Source organism: Lactuca sativa, chromosome 5 (genome assembly GCF_002870075.4).
Source record: "Lactuca sativa cultivar Salinas chromosome 5, Lsat_Salinas_v11, whole genome shotgun sequence".
In the NCBI taxonomy this organism is placed as follows: domain Eukaryota; kingdom Viridiplantae; phylum Streptophyta; class Magnoliopsida; order Asterales; family Asteraceae; genus Lactuca; species Lactuca sativa.
The window spans coordinates 255210394-255234098 of NC_056627.2; the positions used below are offsets into that span (position 1 = coordinate 255210394).

Genomic DNA, 23705 nt, shown 5'->3' on the forward strand with positions numbered 1-23705 from the left:
TTCTTGTAAACATAATGCTTAGAATGTACACAAAACGTATGAAATATTATGGATCTACAAATAACGTAATTTATAACAATATAAAAAACATATTTGATCACAACACTTAGGGGTCCTTTGGTTCGCTAGAATCCATTGGAATTTGAAGGAATTGAAATTTAATTTCATCACTTTCCTATGTTTGGTTCAGGAATTGGAATTTAATTTCATCATTTTCCTATGTTTGGTTCAAGTTTTAAGAAGGAATTGGATTCCTTAATAGGTCCAACTTTCCTTCTGTTGAAAGAAAATAAATTTCATCTAAAAGATAACGAAATTAAAATTCCTTAAGGTAGGAATGTTGTTGATTATCATATTATCCTTTTTATTTTTAACATTAAATATGAAAAATCTCTGTCACTATTCGCCACCACCTCCACCACAACCTTCACTACCACTACCCACCACCTCCGCCACCTACCACCACACCGCCACCACCACCAACAAGCACCAGCGATGTCGTTGCCACCACCACCTTCGCCACCACCCACTACCATCATCACCATCACCACTACCACCACCATCGTCGCCACCACCACTAGCACTACCCATAACCTTCATCACCACCTAAATCATCACTACCGTTGCTACCACCAACGCTATTATCATCACTACCACCACTGTCGCTACCACCCACACCCACCACCGCCACTACCACCCAACACCACCTGCCGTCATAACCACCACTAGTGATGACGCCACTACCAGCACATCCATTTCCATCACCACCACACACTGCCGCCACCACCACCATCGTCACCATCACCGTTTACTATATTTATAATTTATATAATATATCTTTACATATAATTATAAAATAAAACAAAACTAAGCAAAAACCAATAAGGGTAGTTCTGTCAATTTACACTATTCCAATTATATTTTCCGCCAACCAAACAAAATATGAAATTGAATTTAAATTCCATTAACGGCTAGCCGAATAGAATATTGAATTAGATTCCAAATCAAGAAAGACTCCAATTCCCCAACATATTCCAATTCCTTCAAAAACATTTTGTGAACCAAACGCTGCCTTAGACATTAAACTTTTAAAATTTGACACTTAGGCGCAACAAAATTATGAAGTTTTATGGTATAAAACCAAACACTCCATTTATTTTGTTGTTTTAGTTATTTAAAAACAAATAAAGACTCACTTCCACCCCATCCCACCCCCTTTCTCTTTATACCCTTTCTTCTCCTTCATTTCTATTTGTGCATCATTGTCGCCCATGGGTCCTTCTAACCCCCAAAAGCAAATCTCTCACCCTTTCATCCTCTATATCATCTAACATTACTCACCTCATATCACCTCATCCTAAGGTTTGGGAGTTATTGGAAGACCGAAACCACCATCTACCAGAAAAGACATTTTAAATCTAGGTTATAGAGAACGGTTTCTTGATTTTCAGTCAGAGAAAGAGAGTAGAAGATGTGTGTGTGTGTGTGTAGAAGTGAGATCAGTTGAAAACTCAAGTTTCCCGACACCTGAGAACTAAAAGTGGAGCGTTAGATCAAAACTAATTCTTTAAGGGCATGATCGTACTCTTATCAATCTCATTTAATATTTAATTTTTTGTGTTAATGTAAATATTAATAGAAAACTCATTTTATTTCATATACTATATATAATATTTGTAAGGAAATCATAAGAAAACTCATTTTATTTACTTACTAATCTATAAACACAATATATAAGTATTTTATTCGATACAAAATAAAATATAAAAAACAAAAAAATGCTACAAAATTTCAAAGTGTTTTCATGTCTTCGTGTCAATATTTCCATATTTTCTTCAATTTATCATTTTTCACCTCTTTAATATTCACCACAATTTCTTCCAAATCTACAAGAAAATTTAAAAAAAAAATGATTGATGCAAAAACACTCACAAAAACACATATGCGACTTACATGTGAATCACATGTAATTCATATGTGAATTACTTGTGATTTACATGTGAATGTGATTCATATGTGATTTACATGTGAATCACATGCAATTCATATGTGATTTACATGTGAATCACATGTAATTCATATGTGAATTACATGTAATTACAACGTTGAATTTTTTATAAATTTAGCTAAGTAAAAAAGAAACAATCATGATTGTCCAGATTTAAATGTTGAACTCATTATACAATGTTCTCTTCCAATCTCTCTCATATGGCTTAACATGAAGACAATCTTGTTATGGTGTGGCCAAGATGAAGACATCTCCCAAACGTTGCATAATGAGTTCTTGGTGCTTCAATAACATGCCAATAACAAATACAATGTTCAATGGTAGCAACATAAGTAAAATATAACAATCCATGCATTTAAATCAAGTATTCAATGCTACAAATTTGGCATATTAAGAAAAAATGAAGGATTGTATAAAATTTGAATTGCAACAGTCATATCACATAACACGAATTGATTCAAAGAGGAATACACAAAACATATTACCTCTGAAAACTTTGAGATTGACATAAGAATTCCATGACATGAGAAAACAACTCCTAGGAGTCCACTGCTATTGAGAAACAAATCGCCACTTTTCAACATGTAAAAACCCAATGTTAGATCTTTATCACCACAACCTGCAAGACTATACACTATTCTAGCAACAATAATGGCATGAACACTCAGTTGTATACAAACAAAACACACGCAAATCGATTTCACAATTTAGAAAAGAAAAAAGAAGGATTAATTTTCACAATACATTAGAATATTTTATTAATTAAGGTAGAAATTAATTAATTAATTAATTATAACCTTCACGAATAAAAAGATCACGAAAGAGTCTTTTTAGGTAAGCATAATTTGGTTTATCATCAAATCTTAAAGAACAAAAATAATGGAAGTATGATGAAAACTCTGTAGGGTAGCCTCTACATAAAGCCTGAAAACACGAGGGACAATCTTGTCATTTCCATGCCAAAAACTACTCACCAAGGTATGATTTTTAACAAAAATAACTTACTTCAATTGATGTGGACACCTTCTTCTCACTGATCTTTTCATATTTTTGCTTCTTATTTCCCGCTTTCAGTCCTTGCCATGGGAGACTACTATGTACAAAACGTATTAGTCAAGTCATATATGTAGCAAAAGACATACATATTTACTCATAAAATAAACATTTGAGAAGAGAGAGAGAGAGAGAGAGAGAGAGAGAGAGAGACTAATTTGTGGATTTTTCCATTAACTGATAGTGGTGTTAAATAGAATGGTACCTTCAATTTCAATTGAGTTCCGAATTTGAGGTTTGAATTGAATCGTATTGTCCATATAAATCCAATCGAGTTTGTGATTTCTTCCTGAACTGTTCGATTATCGTTGGTGGCGGCGAGGGTAACTACGTCATGCACGTGAATGATTAGGTTATTATGGACGTAAGGTCGGAGGTGAGGGTTTGGAACGAGAATACTGGAATAGCGGCAATCAAAGGAGATAAGGCAGTTGGTATGACGATATGATACACATATGCCAAGAAGACGATAGAAGCTGTGATATATATATATATATATATATATATATATATATATATATATATATATATATATATATATATATATATATATATATATATATATACTAGAAAAGTTTGAGGCCCGTGCTAAGCACGACCCAAGGCAATCTGATACATCTTTTATTGTTATTTAAAGTATATTGCACTAATAATAAAAAAAAGGTAAAGATACAATGCTATAAATGGATGTATTTTCAATGTAGAATACATGAATAAAAAAAATAGCTATTGACAAATCTTATTAAAGCCTTTTGGCACTTGTTCATTGGTCGCCCATTGATCTTAATCACACTTATTCATTCTGCGTGTGCTAAAAAATTAAGCATAAATTAGAAAGATTTCAGACTTTAAATGCTTTTTTTAATGTTGCAACCGTCAATACATATTTGTTGCATTTGAATAGGCAATTGATGTTTATTTAATTGAATGAAAGTGATTCAGTACATATTACTTGTTAATGGATGTTGTGTAGTGATAAGTTTAATACTCTAAGAATACCCATCCACCTAATGCTTTTTTTGTGTATAAATGTCTGACTTGAATGAAGCACAATTCCTACTTGACCTCATTTTTTGTCTTGGTATTAAGTTATTTAAAACACAACAATCACTATACACAAAATAGTTCAAGTGTACCTTTGAAGGAGGCGGGAAAACGGAATTGGAGAGAGAAGAAGACGATACAACATGGTCAGCTAGAACCTGGAGTTGAACTCAAGCAAGTCAGATGGTGCTCCATAAATGGGCACATTCCTAATGTACATGACGAACAAAAATTGTTCAAATTTTAGGTTAGTTTAAAATCGACATTCGATTAGTAGGTAACTTGATAAGGGAAAACCTTGTAATCACTGCTTATGAGCAACACGTGCAATGTTGAATCACTGGCTTCAATAAGTTGTAAATTTATAAATTATTTTATAACCTCCACACCTACAACTTGGTTAAGGTAATGAAATCTGCTTGTGGACATATCCCTCCGCACCCACAACTGAATGTTCTATATAAGCAGTTTCAAGTGACAAGTGTCTATAAGTTGTTTGAAGTGACGAGTTTGAAAAAACCTCAAGTACCGATAAAGTTTCAAGATTGTGTATACACATAACAAAACATTAACATAATGCTTTACTCAAAGACCAAACTGAAAAACTTTTGATGTTAGACTAAATATGATAAAAACAAAAAGGAAGGGAGCATTTTTGTGAGTTACAAACAAATTAAGTACAAAATCACTCTTCCTTTGGCAGTTAACTTCTAATTGAGCGACTACTTTTCCTTAAGTTGAAGTTTTTTTTTTAATAGGCTTAATTGGTGTGCTGAAGAGAAAAGAAGGCAAGATGGAATCATTCGACTTTTGAACAACAAAGTTAACAGAAAAGATAGGCACCTCCTCTTTTACAATTAAACTAATTGATTTTTTTTCCATCATCTTACCTCTTCTTTAATGCTAAAATGCTTGATTTAATTTTACTATTTGTCTCTTCAAGTTTGTTTTCCTTCTGTTTAAGGGACCTCTACATTTCATTCACCTTGTCCTCGTTGCATTTAATGTTTTATGCCCTTCACATAATACTTCTTCACCCTCTTGCAGTTTCTTTCCTATTCCCATATATACTCTCTTTGTTTGGTGAATGCAGCTTCATATGCTTCTCACCTGTAACAAAGTAAAGTTCTCAAATCAAAAGTTTTAATAAATCATAATCAAAACTTACAACATAATATACCCTACATTGGTGTTCACTCTGTAGCAGGCTTTCCTATAATTGCAAGTTTGATTTTGAAAACAATGTGATGTGTTGGGCAGATCCATAGTTTAGGCATGTATAATCTTGTTTTTGGATTCCAAAATTAGTATATTTTCATTAAAAATACTTCTTTTTTTCTCAAATAAACACAATGTTTCAGACGAGATAATAATTTTATGTAAATATTACTCTAATTTATATTTAATTTTATTAAGGAAAGCTTTACTCTAATTGGAACTTGAAGGGGGTGTACTGAAAAGGTTGAGCATTTATCAGTTAGATGCATTATATTCATTTTTCACAATGTGAGTATGATTTTTCTGCAGCGGATTCACTTTATACCCCACTAACACCCTTCACAATCGAATTGTTTGATAAGAATGTGAATTGTGTTTAGCATTAGGTTTGTTTCGTAACTACATTCTATAACTGAAACAACCACCAAATATAAAATCTTATGCCTAGTATGTTGCTCGAATTCCAGATCCATCCTTAAAGGAACCAGAGTGATGTGCTGTAGTCAAAGGCCCGCAATTTAATAGTTATGCTATGAACTTTACAACATTTATTAATAACGTAAATAAAAAATTTAATAGCAAATTCCCAAAATCTAGAAACCTAATTCAAAGTAAGATCGGTACAATTAGCATAAATGTGGAGCAATATTAAACATATTCGCCCTGATCGATGAAAAAAACTAACCTTGACACTCTAATGCCAGGGAAAAGAGAGGGGCTTGAATTAATGCTAACCCCATTGATCAGTACTTTCATTTATCCATCTCTGCAACTGTTGTAGAGTGTAAGTTATTGGAGAGAGAGATATACATGATGGGTGTAGGAGTAGGAGACCGCCTTTTCAGCAACAATATGAAATTGCAAGTCAGGGTTCAACACCAAACCATCTAAGAAATCAGCGAGCACACAAAACGACTTAATATTTGAGAAACTTTGAGTTTGTAGATATGTTATTGCAACCAACCGCTTTTTACAAAACCATCTGAAAAAAAAAGTTTCAACCAGAAAATAAAAGATGAAAAATTAGAAATCAAAATGATAGACACAATCTGGCTTCAAATCGAACGCTAACTCACCAGAATGGCACAACTCACACAACAAATTACGAAACTCAAATAGGAAACTTATAAAAAAAATATTATTACCTCATTGCAAACTGTAACGCCTGTGTTTCCGGGCTTGCCGTTTTTAGCAATATAATAGTCTAGGTTAACCTTTGTAACCCGTTTTGAAATAATAAGATTGTATTATTTGAGTATTATGTGTTTTGTGCTTAATTGCTTAATTATGTGGTTTGATTAATTAAGAATAAAAATAAGCGTCAAAATTTAAGTGTAAAATAAACTTAATATCTTGGGTTAATGTTGTAGTAGTCGAAACGAGGTTTCCGAATATATATAGAACGCCCAAATCTGACTTCGTATGAGGAAGTTATGATTTATCGAAGTTCCGGCTTAGCGGTGTGCAGCCTGAAATACTCGATTTGAGATCGAGCGGTTTTTAGCCGAAGCAATCTAAACGAGGATCGAAGGTCTCGTTGTTGGTATCAAAGCGATAAAAAGTTAGGCGAGAACGGACATCAAACGAAGAAGTTATGAATTTATAACGAAAGTTTCTGTCGCGGCCTATTAAAAATAATTAATAAAAATAAAGTCAAAATTAGCCGACGGAGTCTAAACGAAAGTTGTAGATCGTAGTCTCACCTTCGCGTGGATATAAAGAACGTCGAAAACGGAGTTCGTATGAAGAAGTTATGAATTTCCGAAGTTTATTAATCATTTTGTATTTATTTTTAATTCAAAATCGAAGGTATTATCCGAAGCCGAGTCACCGGTGTGATCCGGAGTACGCCCCGCGTACGAGGTTACGCTATCGCGTACTCCGCATAGTGTCGACACTTCGGATGACGCATGCAGTGACGATTTCGGACGCGTACGCGCTGCGTACGCCTGTACGTCCCGCGTACTCCGAGGTTCCAGCCTCTATATAAAGGATCCGAAGGCAGCCTCATTTGTTGTTCAATTTCTTCTCTTCTCTCTAGTCTTTTGCATCGTTTTTCGTGCCAAAGCTACCCCGAAGCCCCGGTATCATACCCTAGCCCCGAGGCAAGTCCCGAGACCCCGAAGATCCCGAGAAGCGCGGTTCCCGAGTCGAAGCTCTGCCCGCGAGAAGTTCGATTTTCGAGGAGATCTTCCAGATCTGCTGTGGATTACTACTTCTATAAGCCGTAGTGCTGTCGGATCGTCTTCTGATCAAGTGAGTGTGTAGTTATTTCTTCTAATACAATAATACGAAGTATTTTATATAAAAATACGTGCTATGTGTATATATTTGGTTGTGTTATGTGTGAATGAGTATTCACTCTCTTCTATCTTATAGATCTGCTTATTTCTTTATGAGATATGTGTTATGTGTGTGTGCCTCATCTGTTATGTGACATATGTGTTGATTAAAGCATGCTATACAGGTTTTCTTTAAACTATGTATACAAATGTATATTTTTATCTACTAATATGTTGGGTAGAACATGGGTAGATAGTTGGTGTGTAATAAACAGATGAGAGGCCTCGATGTTGTTGTTGTTGTTGATCTAGTTATTCAGCGGAGTATGGATAACGACCACGGACTCTTTCTAGACAGTCCAGTGGAACACTAGCAGGTTCATAACCTGTAGGTGTTGTGAACGATGTGTTCACCGGTGTACTCTATCCCCCTCATGGTTGCCTTTAGGATATCTATTGTTGAGGAAACCCCTTCGCAGTGATGTCCGTCCCGATGAAAATCCTAGATTAGGTCCCTTGAGATAGTTGTTTTAGGGACGTAAAGTGAGGATAACGGGAATGGGTAATCGGGATAGTGATTGGTTGGTGAAATTAAATATAACTTATTTATTGTGGGTTGAAAACCCTATATGCTCACCAGGCTCCCAAGCCTGACCCACTCAGTTTTATTTGTATTACAGGAAGTGGCACAAGGGCGTAAGATGGATGGATCATCTTGTTGTTTTGTTTACAAGTCTGTATATGTATATATTTGTTGAATGACTTGTAATGTTTATCGTTTATGCTTTATGGTCTGTATCGGAACATGACATCCCGAGTTTTGAGTATATAATGAAATGCATCTCTTGATGAAATGCTTTGATAAATATTATTTTATCATGTTTTGTTTTGGGAACAAATTCCGCAACTCTTTCAAATCAAAAGGATTTACTCTGAAAATATTTAAAAGCATAAATGAAAATCGGTCTTTTCTGGCCGAGATTTTGGGGATGTCACAGTTGGTATCAAAGCATTAGTTTAAGCGAACTAGGAATTTGTAGGATTTCTAGACTTAAACTTAGTATGATAAGTGGAGATTGTGAGATGTGTGTCTGATAAGTTTTAGACACGAGCACTAGTTTATTTTAGGAAGGTTGCCTAAAGTGCTTTTATGTGCTAAATGCTATATGTTGCCATATATGATATTGTTTGTTCGGATCTACGGTTTGTTGCCAACCGGATCTGAAGGTTTATGTGTTTAGGATTCTAAGCGTATGTATACGATATTAGAACTAGCATGTAATCGTTTGGAGTAATAAGGTGAAATTATTCGGTGTGTAGATCAAAAATGGTGAGAACAAGGAGTGGCGTTGGAAACGCAGATGAAAACAGGAATCAACCGCCAGTGATTGAGCAAATACCTGTTGTAGCAGCAGCGCCAGAACCAATAACAATGGCTGCGGTGCAAGCCATGATTCGGGCTATGCTAGCCGAACAAAGGGAGGAGATGCGACAAATGTTGCATAATAATAGGGATGAACCTATCATACCTATTGAGGAACCGGAATTGATTCCCGAGCAATCGGAGGAAGGGAACAATAGTCGCATGGTGAGTCAAGTTGGGACTCAAGAGGAACGAAGGAACGATCCGGAAAGGAGAAACAACAGGGATGGGCGTATGTACAAGAATTTCTTGGGCGCCAAACCGCCAAGTCTTTCTGGGAGCCCAAAGCCTGTTGAGATAATGGATTGGATCTCCGAAATGGAGATGGTATTTGAAAGTTGCGACTGTAGCAACAAACAGAAGACCGTATTTGCGGTTAGACAACTGAAGACTGGAGTCTTGAGTTGGTGGAAGTTGTTGGCAGATACTATGCCACGAGGAGAAGCCCTAAAAATGTCATGGGAGGAGTTCTTGGAACAGTTAAGGGTGCAGTATTGTTCGGAGATAGATCTGATTGATCTGAACAATGAGTTTCAAAACTTAAAGAAGGGGAAGATGAGCATAGATGACTATGCTACTGCATTTACTGAGAAGATGAAGTTTTTTCCGTACCTAGTGCCAACGGAACTCTCCAAGATTGAGAGGTTTGCTAACGGACTGCCTGCTGACTTTGGTCCGACAGTCAAAATGGCAACCACTCTGAAAACGGCTGTTCGTGCAGCTAAGAATGTGGAGGCCCAGCAGAAGGAAAAGGGTCTGGAAAGAATAGATGTTGGAGAAAAGAGGAAGTTCGATGGAACTTCAGGGTCCAACAAGAAAAACAAGTTCTCGAAGTCTGGTTCGAGGGGAGGTGGAGGTGAAGCGAAATGGTGCGACAAATGTAAGAAGAAGCATCATGGAAGATGTGAGGTGGCGAACACATGCTACAAGTGTGGAAAGCCAGGGCACTATGCCAATGAGTGTACCCTCACAAAGAAAGTTTGCTATGGTTGTGGTGAGGAAGGTCATATGTCGAGGGACTGCCCGAAGAAGAAGGAGGCAGCTAGACCCAACATTCCGCCAAAGCCAAAGGCGAGAGCATTCCAGATGACACTGGAAGCTGCTAAAGATGAAGCTGATGTCGCTTCAGGTACCTTTCTCGTTAACGAATTGCCTGCCCAAATTTTATTTGATTCTGGAGCCAACTACTCCTTTATATCGCATGAATTTGGTAGAAAGCTAGCTTTGCCTGTTGTTAGACTAGATAATGCTTTATTAGTCGAAGTTGCTAGTGGCAAGTTTGTACCTGTTAGCTATCGCATGAAAAACATCTTAATTGATCTAAATGGGAATAAGTTCCACGAGGAATTATTGCCTATCGAACTTAATGGTTTCGACATCGTATTGGGAATGGATTGGCTTAGCGCCAACGACGCCGAAATTTTATGCAAGAAGAAAATAGTCAAAGTAAACCCGCCTGGGAAAGCTTCGTTTATGGTGTATGGAGATAAACGCAGAGTGAATTCTGGAATCATTTCATTGATGAAAGCCAGAAAATGTTTGACCAAGGGGTGTACATCGTTTTTAGCATTCGTGATTGATGCTAAGAAGGAAAAGAAGGTGATGCAGAATATTCCAGTGGTGTGTGATTATCCGGAAGTATTTCCCAAAGATCTTCCTGGATTACCGCCTGATCGACAAGTGGAATTTCGTATTGACTTGTTGCCAGGAACAACGCCAATTGCGAAAGCACCTTATCGATTAGCACCGACGGAGATGAAGGAGCTAATGATGCAACTTCAGGAGTTATTGGACAACGGTTTCATTAGACCTAGTTCATCGCCCTGGGGAGCTCCGGTGTTATTTGTAAAGAAGAAAGATGGAAGTATGAGAATGTGCATCGATTACAGGGAGCTGAACAAGGCAACAATAAAGAATAGATATCCGTTGCCGAGGATTGATGACCTGTTTGATCAATTGCAAGGTTCGAGCTATTTCTCGAAGATCGATCTTAGGTCAGGATATCATCAGCTAAAAGTAAGAGAGCAAGATATCGAGAAGACTGCATTCAGAACTAGATATGGACACTACGAGTTCTTGGTTATGTCGTTTGGACTAACCAATGCTCCAGCAGCGTTCATGGATTTGATGAATAGGGTTTGTAACCCGTTCCTTGATAAATCCGTGATAGTGTTCATAGACGACATTCTGATTTACTCGAAAAGCCAGGAGGAGCATGGCAGACACTTGCGAGAAGTGTTAGAAGTCTTGAAGAAGGAGAAGCTGTATGCAAAGTTCTCCAAATGTGATTTTTGGATTCGTGAAGTCCAATTCTTGGGTCACGTGGTCAACCAAGAAGGGATAATGGTTGATCCAGCGAAGATCGAAGCTGTGACGAAGTGGGAACAACCGAAAAGTCCCACGGAGATTCGAAGCTTTTTAGGATTAGCCGGATATTACCGAAGGTTTATCCAAGGCTTTTCTTCGATCGCTAGTCCATTGTCAGCTTTGACCCACAAAGGAGCTACTTATGCTTGGAGTGAGAAGCATAAAGAAGCATTCGAGAAGCTAAAGAAGAAGCTATGCGAGGCACCGATACTCTCTCTACCCGATGGAGTTGAAGACTTCGCTGTCTATAGCGATGCATCTGGTGTTGGTTTGGGTTGTGTTTTGACCCAAAGAGAAAAGGTGATAGCATATGTGTCTCGACAGCTGAAAGAGCATGAAAAGAACTACCCGACTCATGATTTGGAGTTGGCAGCGGTAGTTTTCGCTCTGAAAATATGGAGGCATTACCTCTATGGCACGAAGTGCAAACTTTTCACTGATCATAAGAGTCTCCAATACCTCTTTAATCAGAAAGAATTGAATATGAGGCAACGACGCTGGCTAGAATTACTTAAAGACTATGAGTGCGAGATACTTTACCACCCCGGTAAAGCTAATGTTGTTGCTGATGCTCTCAGTCGGAAAGTCAATCCCGAAAGGAAAAGGCCAAGAGCGTTGAGAATTGAAGTTGTCTCAACTATTTTGGAAAGTATAAAGAAAGCTCAGAGCGAAGCTTCTGAGAAGAATGACAGAAAGGAGGAACGTTTGGGCAAAACGTTGGTGTTCGGTATAAACAGTCATGGACTGAAGGTGTTCCAAGATCGGATTTGGATACCTAAGACAGGAGGAGTCAGAGATCTTCTGATGGAAGAAGCTCACAAGACCATGTACTCGATTCATCCGGGTAGCACTAAAATGTATAGGGACCTGAAACCCTACTACTGGTGGCCGACGATGAAGCTTGATGTTGCAAAGTATGTGGCCGAGTGTGTGACTTGTGCGAGAGTCAAGACACAACATCAGAAACCGTACGGGAGTTTAGAACCTTTGCCTGTGCCTATGGGTAAGTGGGAAGACATTGCTATGGATTTTGTCACTAAACTGCCCAGAACAAAGAATGGTCACGACATGATTTGGGTGGTCGTTGATCGATTCACTAAGAGTGCGCATTTCATAGCGGCCAGGGAGAAATGGTCTATGGAGAAGCTTGCGAATTCTTACGTGAAGGAAATTGTGAGGCTTCACGGTGTTCCGTTAACGATTGTGTCAGATCGTGATAGCCGTTTCACATCGAGGTTTTGGAAAAGTCTACAAGAGGAATTGGGTACCAAGTTGTGTTTAAGTACAGCTTACCATCCGCAGACTGATGGTCAGAGCGAACGAACGATACAAACGCTTGAAGATATGCTGAGAGCATGTACCTTGGAATTCCTAGGTAATTGGGATGAACATTTACCGTTGGTAGAATTTTCCTATAATAATAGTTTCCACTCGAGCATTAAGATGGCACCTTACCAAGCTTTGTATGGACAGAAGTGTCGTACGCCGTCTTGTTGGCTTGAGGCTGGGGAAAAGCAGTTTATGGGACCGGAGTTGGTTCATCAAACTGCTGAAAAGTTGAAAATAATTAGGGAAAGAATGTTAGCGGCTCAGGATCGTCAAAAGAGCTATGCTGACAAAAAGCGAAGACCGATGACTTTTGAAGTTGGAGATTCGGTTTTGCTTAAAGTCTCGCCGTGGAAGGGACTTATAAGATTTGGTAAAAGGGGAAAGTTAAGTCCAAGGTTTATTGGACCGTTTAAAGTTCTTCAGAGGATTGGGAACCAAGCTTACAAGCTCGAATTACCCGAAGAACTGAATGGAATTCATAACACTTTTCATGTGTGTTATTTGAGGAAGTTCACGGGAGAAGTTCCCGACATAATTCCAATTTCTGAATTGAGAATTGATGAGAACAAAAGGTTGGTTGAAGAACCAGAGGCAATTGTTGACCGAAAGACTAAGAAATTGCGACGCAAGATGGTTGGGTTAGTGCTTGTCCGATGGAAACACACGAATGGGCCGAATCTCACCTGGGAGACGGAGAGTGACATGATGGGTCGCTATCCGCATTTGTTTGTTGATGTGTGATTCCGGGGACGGAATCATTCTAAGGTGGAGAGAATTGTAACGCCTGTGTTTCTGGGCTTGCCGTTTTTAGCAATATAATAGTCTAGGTTAACCTTTGTAACCCGTTTTGAAATAATAAGATTGTATTATTTGAGTATTATGTGTTTTGTGCTTAATTGCTTAATTATGTGGTTTGATTAATTAAGAATAAAAATAAGCGTCAAAATTTAAGTGTAAAATAAACTTAATATCTTGGGTTAATGTTGTAGTAGTCGAAACGAGGTTTCCGAATATATATAGAACGCCCAAATCTGACTTCGTATGAGGAAGTTATGATTTATCGAAGTTCCGGCTTAGCGGTGTGCAGCCTGAAATACTCGATTTGAAATCGAGCGGTTTTTAGCCGAAGCAATCTAAACGAGGATCGAAGGTCTCGTTGTTGGTATCAAAGCGATAAAAAGTTAGGCGAGAACGGACATCAAACGAAGAAGTTATGAATTTATAACGAAAGTTTCTGTCGCGGCCTATTAAAAATAATTAATAAAAATAAAGTCAAAATTAGCCTACGGAGTCTAAACGAAAGTTGTAGATCGTAGTCTCACCTTCGCGTGGATATAAAGAACGTCGAAAACGGAGTTCGTATGAAGAAGTTATGAATTTCCGAAGTTTATTAATCATTTTGTATTTATTTTTAATTCAAAATCGAAGGTATTATCCGAAGCCGAGTCACCGGTGTGATCCGGAGTACGCCCCGCGTACGAGGTTACGCTATCGCGTACTCCGCATAGTGTCGACACTTCGGATGACGCATGCAGTGACGATTTCGGACGCGTACGCGCTGCGTACGCCTGTACGTCCCGCGTACTCCGAGGTTCCAGCCTCTATATAAAGGATCCGAAGGCAGCCTCATTTGTTGTTCAATTTCTTCTCTTCTCTCTAGTCTTTTGCATCGTTTTTCGTGCCAAAGCTACCCCGAAGCCCCGGTATCATACCCTAGCCCCGAGGCAAGTCCCGAGACCCCGAAGATCCCGAGAAGCGCGGTTCCCGAGTCGAAGCTCTGCCCGCGAGAAGTTCGATTTTCGAGGAGATCTTCCAGATCTGCTGTGGATTACTACTTCTATAAGCCGTAGTGCTGTCGGATCGTCTTCTGATCAAGTGAGTGTGTAGTTATTTCTTCTAATACAATAATACGAAGTATTTTATATAAAAATACGTGCTATGTGTATATATTTGGTTGTGTTATGTGTGAATGAGTATTCACTCTCTTCTATCTTATAGATCTGCTTATTTCTTTATGAGATATGTGTTATGTGTGTGTGCCTCATCTGTTATGTGACATATGTGTTGATTAAAGCATGCTATACAGGTTTTCTTTAAACTATGTATACAAATGTATATTTTTATCTACTAATATGTTGGGTAGAACATGGGTAGATAGTTGGTGTGTAATAAACAGATGAGAGGCCTCGATGTTGTTGTTGTTGTTGATCTAGTTATTCAGCGGAGTATGGATAACGACCACGGACTCTTTCTAGACAGTCCAGTGGAACACTAGCAGGTTCATAACCTGTAGGTGTTGTGAACGATGTGTTCACCGGTGTACTCTATCCCCCTCATGGTTGCCTTTAGGATATCTATTGTTGAGGAAACCCCTTCGCAGTGATGTCCGTCCCGATGAAAATCCTAGATTAGGTCCCTTGAGATAGTTGTTTTAGGGACGTAAAGTGAGGATAACGGGAATGGGTAATCGGGATAGTGATTGGTTGGTGAAATTAAATATAACTTATTTATTGTGGGTTGAAAACCCTATATGCTCACCAGGCTCCCAAGCCTGACCCACTCAGTTTTATTTGTATTACAGGAAGTGGCACAAGGGCGTAAGATGGATGGATCATCTTGTTGTTTTGTTTACAAGTCTGTATATGTATATATTTGTTGAATGACTTGTAATGTTTATCGTTTATGCTTTATGGTCTGTATCGGAACATGACATCCCGAGTTTTGAGTATATAATGAAATGCATCTCTTGATGAAATGCTTTGATAAATATTATTTTATCATGTTTTGTTTTGGGAACAAATTCCGCAACTCTTTCAAATCAAAAGGATTTACTCTGAAAATATTTAAAAGCATAAATGAAAATCGGTCTTTTCTGGCCGAGATTTTGGGGATGTCACACAAACATCTAAATAGAAAAGACACCTATCTATGTGTTTTGGAGTCGTGTATAAATAATTAGGAAGAGGGGAGAAAAGAGAATAATCAGGATTAGGAAGCGATGGCATGGAAATACCTGTTGCGTTCATGGCTATTTATATCAACACCAAATTTGAATCTAACCATCATCTCAAAAGGCGCGTCTCTTCTATGCGTTCTACTGGTTCATTCGCGTTGAATACATTCGGTCTCATGAGGTGATTTCAATCGACATTGATGTATATGCCATCATTTAGAGATAGGTGATGTGGCGTCCAATAAGCCTTGTAAATTTGAAGTTGGCGGCACGAGAAAAAAATGGCTTTTATATATAGTAATGATATATATATATATATATATATATATATATATATATATATATATGGCCATTTTCATCGGGATAGAACAAACATTTATGTTTCCCATAATACCATTGTCCTTTTAAGTTAAGATACCCCCGCCCCTATAAGTTTCTTTTTATTTATAAAAATGCCACAAGTAATGTTGATTATCTGTTTTTTTGATCTAACGTTCCAAATTTAGTTCTTGGAAAACTATGAGTTCTCAAATGATCATTCCCCTCTCTTCTCTTTCTCTCTTTCTCTCTCTCTGTCTCTGTCTCTCTCTCTCTCTCTCTCTCTCTATATATATATATATATATATATATATATATATATATATATATATATATATATATATATATATATATATATGAGTGGTTCAAATGAGAACCACAACTTAATACAAACCATTTTACAATAATTCATAAACTCAAAGAAATCAAAAATTCAAACTCTACTACTACCACTACCACACGCTTCCACTAACCACTTGTACCAGCATTGCAACCATCATTTTCTTCTAAATCAAATATGTAAATAAAGTCATACATTAATAACTTAAATACTACATTCACAGTCTAATAAAACCATTTATTTCACTCAATTTGAATTTAATGCAAAACTATTATTAAAACTAATGTATTCTTACATACATATACAACACAAAAAATAAATATATTTTGAACAAAATTAACAAAAAAAAAAATTATACATAAATCATTCATATTTTAAATTGTGAATTTAATATATTAAGCTGTGAATAAAATTTACATTATTTCAAAAGCAAACAAAAAAATTATAACATAATCACAACTTAATGTCAATTCATTCACAGCTCAATACAATCAATTCATAATTTAATACACAAAATTCACAGTTTAATATAGTCAATTCATAGTCTAAGAAGAAAATTTATAGTTTAATTCAATCAACTCACTGTTTAAAACACAAAAATCACAGTTTAATATAGTCAATTCATAGTCTAAGAAGAAAATTCACAGTTTAAAACACAAAAATCACAGTTTAATACACAAAATTCAAAATCTAATACACAAAAAGTAAACATCCACAACCATATTTTCAACTTAAAACTCTTTATATAGTCAATTCAAACTTTATACACAAAATTCATAGTTTAAACTAATACAAGTAACTTCATAGCTTCATACACATAATTCACAGCTTAATCTAGTCAATTTTTATGACAATAATGTCAATTCTCGTAATTTCTATGACTTAAATGTTCATTAAGTTTTTCATGTCATGTTTGTGATTAGCTAAACTAATAATACAAAGGTCCAGTCCTAATGGTGGGTAACACAGACGGTCGTTCATGCTCATGTCTCTAAGGGACCCAAAATTTCTAAAATATATATATAATATAATTATATAGAGAAAAAAATTAATTTATCTAAAAATGTTATGAGAAAATATTTTTCTTTGATATTAATTTTTTTTATTGTAATATTTTGACCATATCTGTATTTCTTTTTAATATTTATAGTGACTTTGGACGTCTATTTTTTCTTTTCGTTTTGGATCTATTATATTTTTGGACCGACCGTGATAATATCCAAAGGCTGGCATGAGATCCATATGTGAACACCGTTTTGTTAAAACATGTAAAATCAAGAAATTGATAAAATAACAATTTTTATATTTAAAAATGATCACTTTAAAGGAGATTATTGAATAACTTAAAACAAGCTGCACCGCCAGATATTCATATTGATTGAATTAATTTATTAAGTTATCATTGAATTGTAGGATGTTTTTGCCATTCATTAATGCCACTAAAAGCACCCATTAGGCCATTACTATTATTATTAGTAGTAATAGTAATTTAGTGATGCAATAAAAACTGGATTTGTATGAGAAAGGGGACATCGCCTTCCTGGAAATGGAAACGAAGAAATCTGCGTAATTATCAAAATCAACAATCTATTTCTGGACTCGAATCAATCAAAAAGATTTCATGCTGATTTTACTCAAGTCGTTAAAGATTCGAATCAATCTTCCTCTGATGTAGTAGGAGTAGGACCTCCCTTTCTCACTTCCCCTTCCCATCCAATCGCCGCCGCGCCGCACCCACAATGTTCGAACCCATCAATAGTCCTCCCACCATCGCCGCTGCCACCGTCAACGGTGGTCCCAAGCGCTACAAACCAAAACAGCCGCCTCTAACCGTCCATGCCGGCTGCACCTGCTTCCGCCTCCTCTGCCATGCTTCTCGCATTGGCGGGGTCATCGGGAAATCCGGCGTTATCATCAAACAGTTGCAGCAGGAAACCTCAGCCAAAATCCGGGTCGAGGACCCGCCTCCTGATTCCGATGACCGTGTGATCACTGTCATCGCCAACAGCGCAGCGAACAAAACAATATCATTCATTGAACATAATAATCAACTAAACAAAAATCTTGATGAAGGTAGTGAATATAGTGAGGTTTCAGCAGCACAGGAGGCGTTGGTTAAGGTATTTGAGAGGATTTTACTTGTTGCTGCAGAGGCCGATGGAGGGTATTTTGCCCCTGGGGGGGTAGCTTCGTGTCGATTACTAGCGGATAAGAGTGTTATCGGGTCTGTGATCGGGAAAGGGGGGAAAGTGATCGAGAAGATCAGGAAGGATACTGGATGTAGGGTTAGGATTTTAGTTCAAGATAAGCTTCCTTCATGTGCACTTCCTACAGATGAAATGGTCGAGGTTAGCATCTCGTTTCTATTGCCTTGAAACTGTTTGATTTATGCCCCACTGAGAAGTAGTCCTAGATTCTTAATCAAACTAAAGGATTCAACCATTGTTGCAGAATTTTCACTGATGTGACGGGTTTTGCATTTTGTTTGCGATTGATTTCTTGAAATCACTATCTTCTTTACATTACGGATCATTGATGATTCTTGTGAAGATGTAGCAATGGCTGTTCTTTGCAAAAAGACTCCGATTATGGGCATGTTGGGGACATTTTTATTCAAAAGGAACACTTTTTTTTTTCCAAAATTGTTCACTAGACTAATGTTTTTATGGTATTTTTGCCAAGAATGTTCTTTATTGATGGGTGTACAATATGCCCTCAGTACCAATCCAAACACAAGTTCAAATCTTGGGTGTTCTTTGAATATCTTTTTACCTAATTTTTGTCTGGAGACATTTGCTTTTAAGATAACCCCACAATTTTCTATTTTTCAAATCCATTGAAAAGCTTTAAGACAAGACAATTAGTTTATCTTTTTTTTTTTTTTTTGTGTTAGTATCTGCTTTATTCAACCTCAGTTGGATTAACAAACTTTTTAGGACTACCTTTTATGATGAGTATTAGAATGGCATCAATGTCTTTTGCACACACGAAAGATAGATATCGAGTCTCTGTATAACACCAAATTTGGTTTTAAACTTTCATGTGTACAATTTGGTCCTTGGAGTTTGAGTTGATACTTGATACATGTATTTGTATTCAATATATCTAAATTTAATAATTCATATGTTTGTTTCAGATTGAGGGTGATATTTTGGCCATTAAAAAGGCACTTATTGCTGTGACTCGTTGCATTCAAGATTGCAGCCATGCTCAAAGTCAAAAGACAAGGGCAGTTGTAGGTAGGACCCACCCTACAGCTCCATGGGATCTCATACCCAATGGGATTTCCAATTCCCACACACACACACATTCACACTCAGACTTTGACTTGCCTCCACCACGAAGTCAAGGTCAAGCGTTTCACCTTCACCCTCACCCTCCAACATCCAAAGATGCTGACTTGGAATCCCAGAAGGAAATAGTTTTCAGGATTCTGTATTCCAGTGATAAAGTGGGTAGCTTGATAGGCAAATCAGGGACAATCATTCAAGCTATTCAAAACGAATCAGGTGCCCATATAGCAATTGGAGCTCCTGTTTCTGATTGTGATGAAAGATTGATCACCATTTCTGCAATGGAGGTTTGCTGCTTACTTACTTACTTCCATACTATGATTTATATAATTTATCATTTTAATTTTTTTTTTTATTGTGAGAAGAGTGCAGAGTCACGAAAGTCAGCTGCACAAAATGCAGTGATTCTTGTATTCAATAGGTCTGTTGAGTCTGGGTTTCAAAAGGGGATGGATATGGCATCAAGTGGGGCCCAGGTTTCTGCTAGACTTGTGATATCACAAAACCAAATGGGTTGTCTGTTGGGTAAAGGTGGGTCCATAGTTGCAGATATGAGAAAGGTGACTGGTGCTTTTATAAAAATAGTTGGTGATCATCAAGTTCCTAAGTGTGCACCTGAAACTGATCAAGTAGTGTTGGTGAGCACTATTTCTTGCATTTAACAAATTATCTGTTGTAACTATAGATTAAATGAAGCTTTTTTTTTTTTAAAAAAAAAGATGACAGGAGAGATGATAAATGTAAGAGATGCTTTATACAGTGTTACTGGAAGACTAAGAAACAACTTATTCTCAAATAAAATGTCAAATAGCCATGGAACTGGAACAACCAAGGGAACATATACACATCATCAATCTTCTGTTGCCACGTCACATTATCCTCCTAATCAGCATAATACTAATTTAACTCAAACTATGGATAATCTCAAACTCTCAAGTAGTAGCATTAGCATAGATCGTCCTGTGACACCTGGACAATGGCACCTTCCGGTAATATTCTTTTTCTTTTTTCTTCCTATTTTTTGATGTTTGAGAATTGAATTGTTTCTTTATTTATTGCAGATGGGACATGATATTAGCACAGGGTCAACTTCTGTAGGTAGATCTGCTATAGTGAGTAACATGAGTGTGGAAATTCTGGTATCCCAAACTGTCATTGCTTTGGTTTATGGGGAGAATGGAAGCAATCTCACTCGTTTAAGACAGGTAATTGTAATTACATTTTCTTTTGTAGATTGCTATAAATAAATAAATAAATAATAAGGATTTTTGTTATATGTAAAAGCAGATTTCAGGTGCAAAAGTGGTAGTGCATGAGCCACGTTCAGGAACAAGTGATCACATTGTGGTTATTTCGGGTACTCCCAATGAAACCCAATCTGCACAGAGCCTTCTTCAAGCCTTCATACTTGCAGACCAATCATAACAAACAACCAAAATTACACAATTTATTTTACATACAGCAAGTTAAAAAAGTAATTTCATTACATCTTTTGTCTTTTTGAAACTAAACCCCAATGAATTCAAAGTAATTGTAAACATCCCGTAAGTTATAGCATCTTGTATCATAGACATTGGGGGAGTTTTGGTCTAACATACAAGAAAAGTAAAACATGAAAAATGTAGACTTTGTGATTATGGATGATGAATCATGCTTCTGCTTCTTTTAGTATTATCTCAACATTATCATGAACACCTTGTAGTAGTAACTCTCCATCATATGTCACAATTTTACGTTTTTTGGCTGCTCTTAGTGTCCCTACAAGCGCCTCGAAGATGTTTGCACATCTGTCATCGTTGAACAGCATGCCAAATGTCACCTTCATCATCAATTTTAATCAAATTTTTGTATCAGAAATGAGAAAAAAAAATGTTGATTGAAAGTTTCAATCATGATATCAATAGAAAAACCTATAATGTGCATATAAAGCATTATTGCACTAAATTTATAGATCCGCCATTAGCAAAGAACAAATCAATTACACCAAATTTCCCATCAAATTCTCTGAACATTGATGTAAATCTGAAGAGCATATGAAGAAAACGTATGTGAATTTGTTGGGTGAGGTTACCTTGTAAGATCCATCGTTTTGTTTGTGGCCAAGTCGTTTGATTTCTTCTTTGAGTTGCTCAATTTCTTCATCTACGTTCATGATTTTCTTGAAGCTTTGGTTTGTTTGGTTTTCACTTTTCAGGGGATCTCGTGTTGTCTCTCTCACAAATCACAATACATACAGAGAACCATTTATATGGTCATATTGGGAATACAAATTAATAATACGAGTAATATTATATCTTCAATATATTTCTTAAATTTAAACTACTACATGATGACCAATGTGTAAAAGTTTTAACGTCTAATGATATCACCAAATGTCATTCACCAACATTCCTAGGAGGATATTCAAGAAGAATACGTTGCATTATTTTTGTTATATTTGCCAATTGCGTATATTGCCAAGAACGGTCCAAGTCGATTTGAGTCTGTGGCAAAACAAAGAAAATAAGACCCTTACAATACAAAAAGTTAGTGTATGAGGGTAGTTTTATTGTTTTTTTTTAGTTAGGCCCTTGCTATAAATTTGCTCTTAGATCATTTTTGTAATAGTAGTAGTTGCTTGTTTTTTCTTTTCTCGCAGCCATATTCATTTTTCAGGTAATATGTTATTATTTTAAACTTATAAAAATAAAAAAATAAAAAAATAAAAAAAAGGAAACAAAACACCTAATTGTGAACTTTTGATGTGAATCTTTTTCCAGTAACACATATAACGATTTTTGGTTTGTTTTCTAGGCTCCAGTTTCAAAAGTTGTAATGTTGAAATTTCAAGTTATCTACAAAAAAATTAAAATGAAAGCACATAAATTAATTTTTATCAGAAAACTAATATGAAACATTAACGAAATCTTATAATCCAAGTTTTGAAAATCGCATCGGACCGGCCGGTTCGACCGGTTCAACCGCAAACCGGTCCCGGATCCGTTTTTAAAGGTCAAAAAACCGGTATTCGTTTGAACCAGTGAAAACCGGTAAAAAAACCGGTCCGGTTCAACCGGTCAAAACCGGAAATTTTAAAAAATTATTTAATTTTTCACTTTTTGTATTTTTTATATAATTAAATATAATTATGACATCATCCGGTTTTTTCAGTTTTTGAGATTTAATTTTTCACTTTTTGGACCACTTGAACCATCGAACCAGTAAGACGACCGGTTCGGTCTTCGGTCCAGTTTTCAAAACATTGCTTACAATTTACACGAATAAGAAACCACATTAACATTAATATGAAATCATAAATCAAAATTAGTGAAGTTGCCTGAAATCAAATTAACACGAATGCAAGATCAGTTTTTTTTGAATGATGCATGAAATCAGAAATCGAAAATCAGAATGTTGCGTGAAAAAACCAAAATCGATTTATTATGAATCAATTTTTTTGTTACTGTTGAAAAAATCGAAATTAATTCATGGTCTTTCGATCGATGGTGGTAAGAAGCTTAATGCATGATTATTCCAGAAGAATTGCACATGTTTTAGTCTTCTATGTAACTTAGATTATGGTTTCATTTTCTTTCATTTTTCCACTCATTCGTTTTTGGTTCCATTTTCTTTCATTTTTCCGCTATATCATTTTTTCTTACATTAAAATAATAAGGTATATAAAAATAGGGTCTTCTAAATTTGGAGGCAATGGGTCGTCGTCTATGCTATCCTATTCATTGGCACAATCATGCTTATTGCAACAAAAGATTGATTATTTTTATATGAACCAAGTCAAGTAGAAGCTTGCCTACAAATTCATGGACGAGTGCAATCATGAAAATGGCTTATGGCTCTATATTTAACATTTTTTGTTTTGGTCTAAAAGTTTCTGGTTTTTTTTGTATTTTCGACCGTAAAATGAAATCAAGAATGAAGAATACTAAGGCCCCGTTTGATAGTTGCTGACCAAGAAAGTGTTGACTGAGAAAGGTCTATCTCAGTAAGAAATTCTGACTGAGTAAGAAATCATGTTGTTTGATTGAAAATCTGACTGAATGTGCTGACTGGTGCAAAATGACCATTTTACCCCGATGC

At 36.4% G+C, this 23705-nt stretch overlaps 2 protein-coding genes and 1 long non-coding RNA gene across 17 annotated transcripts; 1 reads left to right on the forward strand and 2 right to left on the reverse strand.

The window, feature by feature from the left end:
- Positions 1-1688: 1688 nt before the first annotated feature.
- On the reverse strand, positions 1689-15911 carry LOC111913268 (uncharacterized). 15 transcript variants are annotated; one of them, XR_008232460.1, is made up of 5 exons: positions 15738-15911; positions 6009-6305; positions 4198-5215; positions 3267-3459; positions 1689-3101 (listed from the first exon to the last, which is right to left on the reverse strand). It is a non-coding gene; the product is annotated as an uncharacterized LOC111913268 (long non-coding RNA). The 15 variants fall into 15 exon arrangements; XR_006192772.2 differs by lacking the exon at positions 15738-15911 and having other exon boundaries at positions 3267-3388; positions 4198-4263; positions 4996-5215; positions 6009-6394; XR_008232462.1 differs by lacking the exon at positions 15738-15911 and having other exon boundaries at positions 4198-4263; positions 4996-5215; positions 6009-6394.
- A 1898-nt stretch (positions 15912-17809) lies between these two features.
- LOC111913269 (KH domain-containing protein HEN4) lies at positions 17810-21302 on the forward strand. The gene is made up of 6 exons (XM_023908988.3): positions 17810-18683; positions 19472-19915; positions 19994-20266; positions 20348-20617; positions 20690-20833; positions 20916-21302. The coding sequence occupies exons 1-6, from the start codon at positions 18075-18077 to the stop codon at positions 21051-21053; spliced, it is 1878 nt and encodes a 625-aa protein (XP_023764756.1). The 5' UTR covers positions 17810-18074; the 3' UTR covers positions 21054-21302.
- LOC111913270 (costars family protein) lies at positions 21140-22018 on the reverse strand. The gene is made up of 2 exons (XM_023908989.3): positions 21700-22018; positions 21140-21447 (listed from the first exon to the last, which is right to left on the reverse strand). Exons 1-2 carry the CDS (start codon positions 21778-21780, stop codon positions 21277-21279), a joined length of 252 nt encoding a protein of 83 aa, XP_023764757.1. The 5' UTR covers positions 21781-22018; the 3' UTR covers positions 21140-21276.
- Between the last annotated feature and the right edge of the window lie 1687 nt (positions 22019-23705).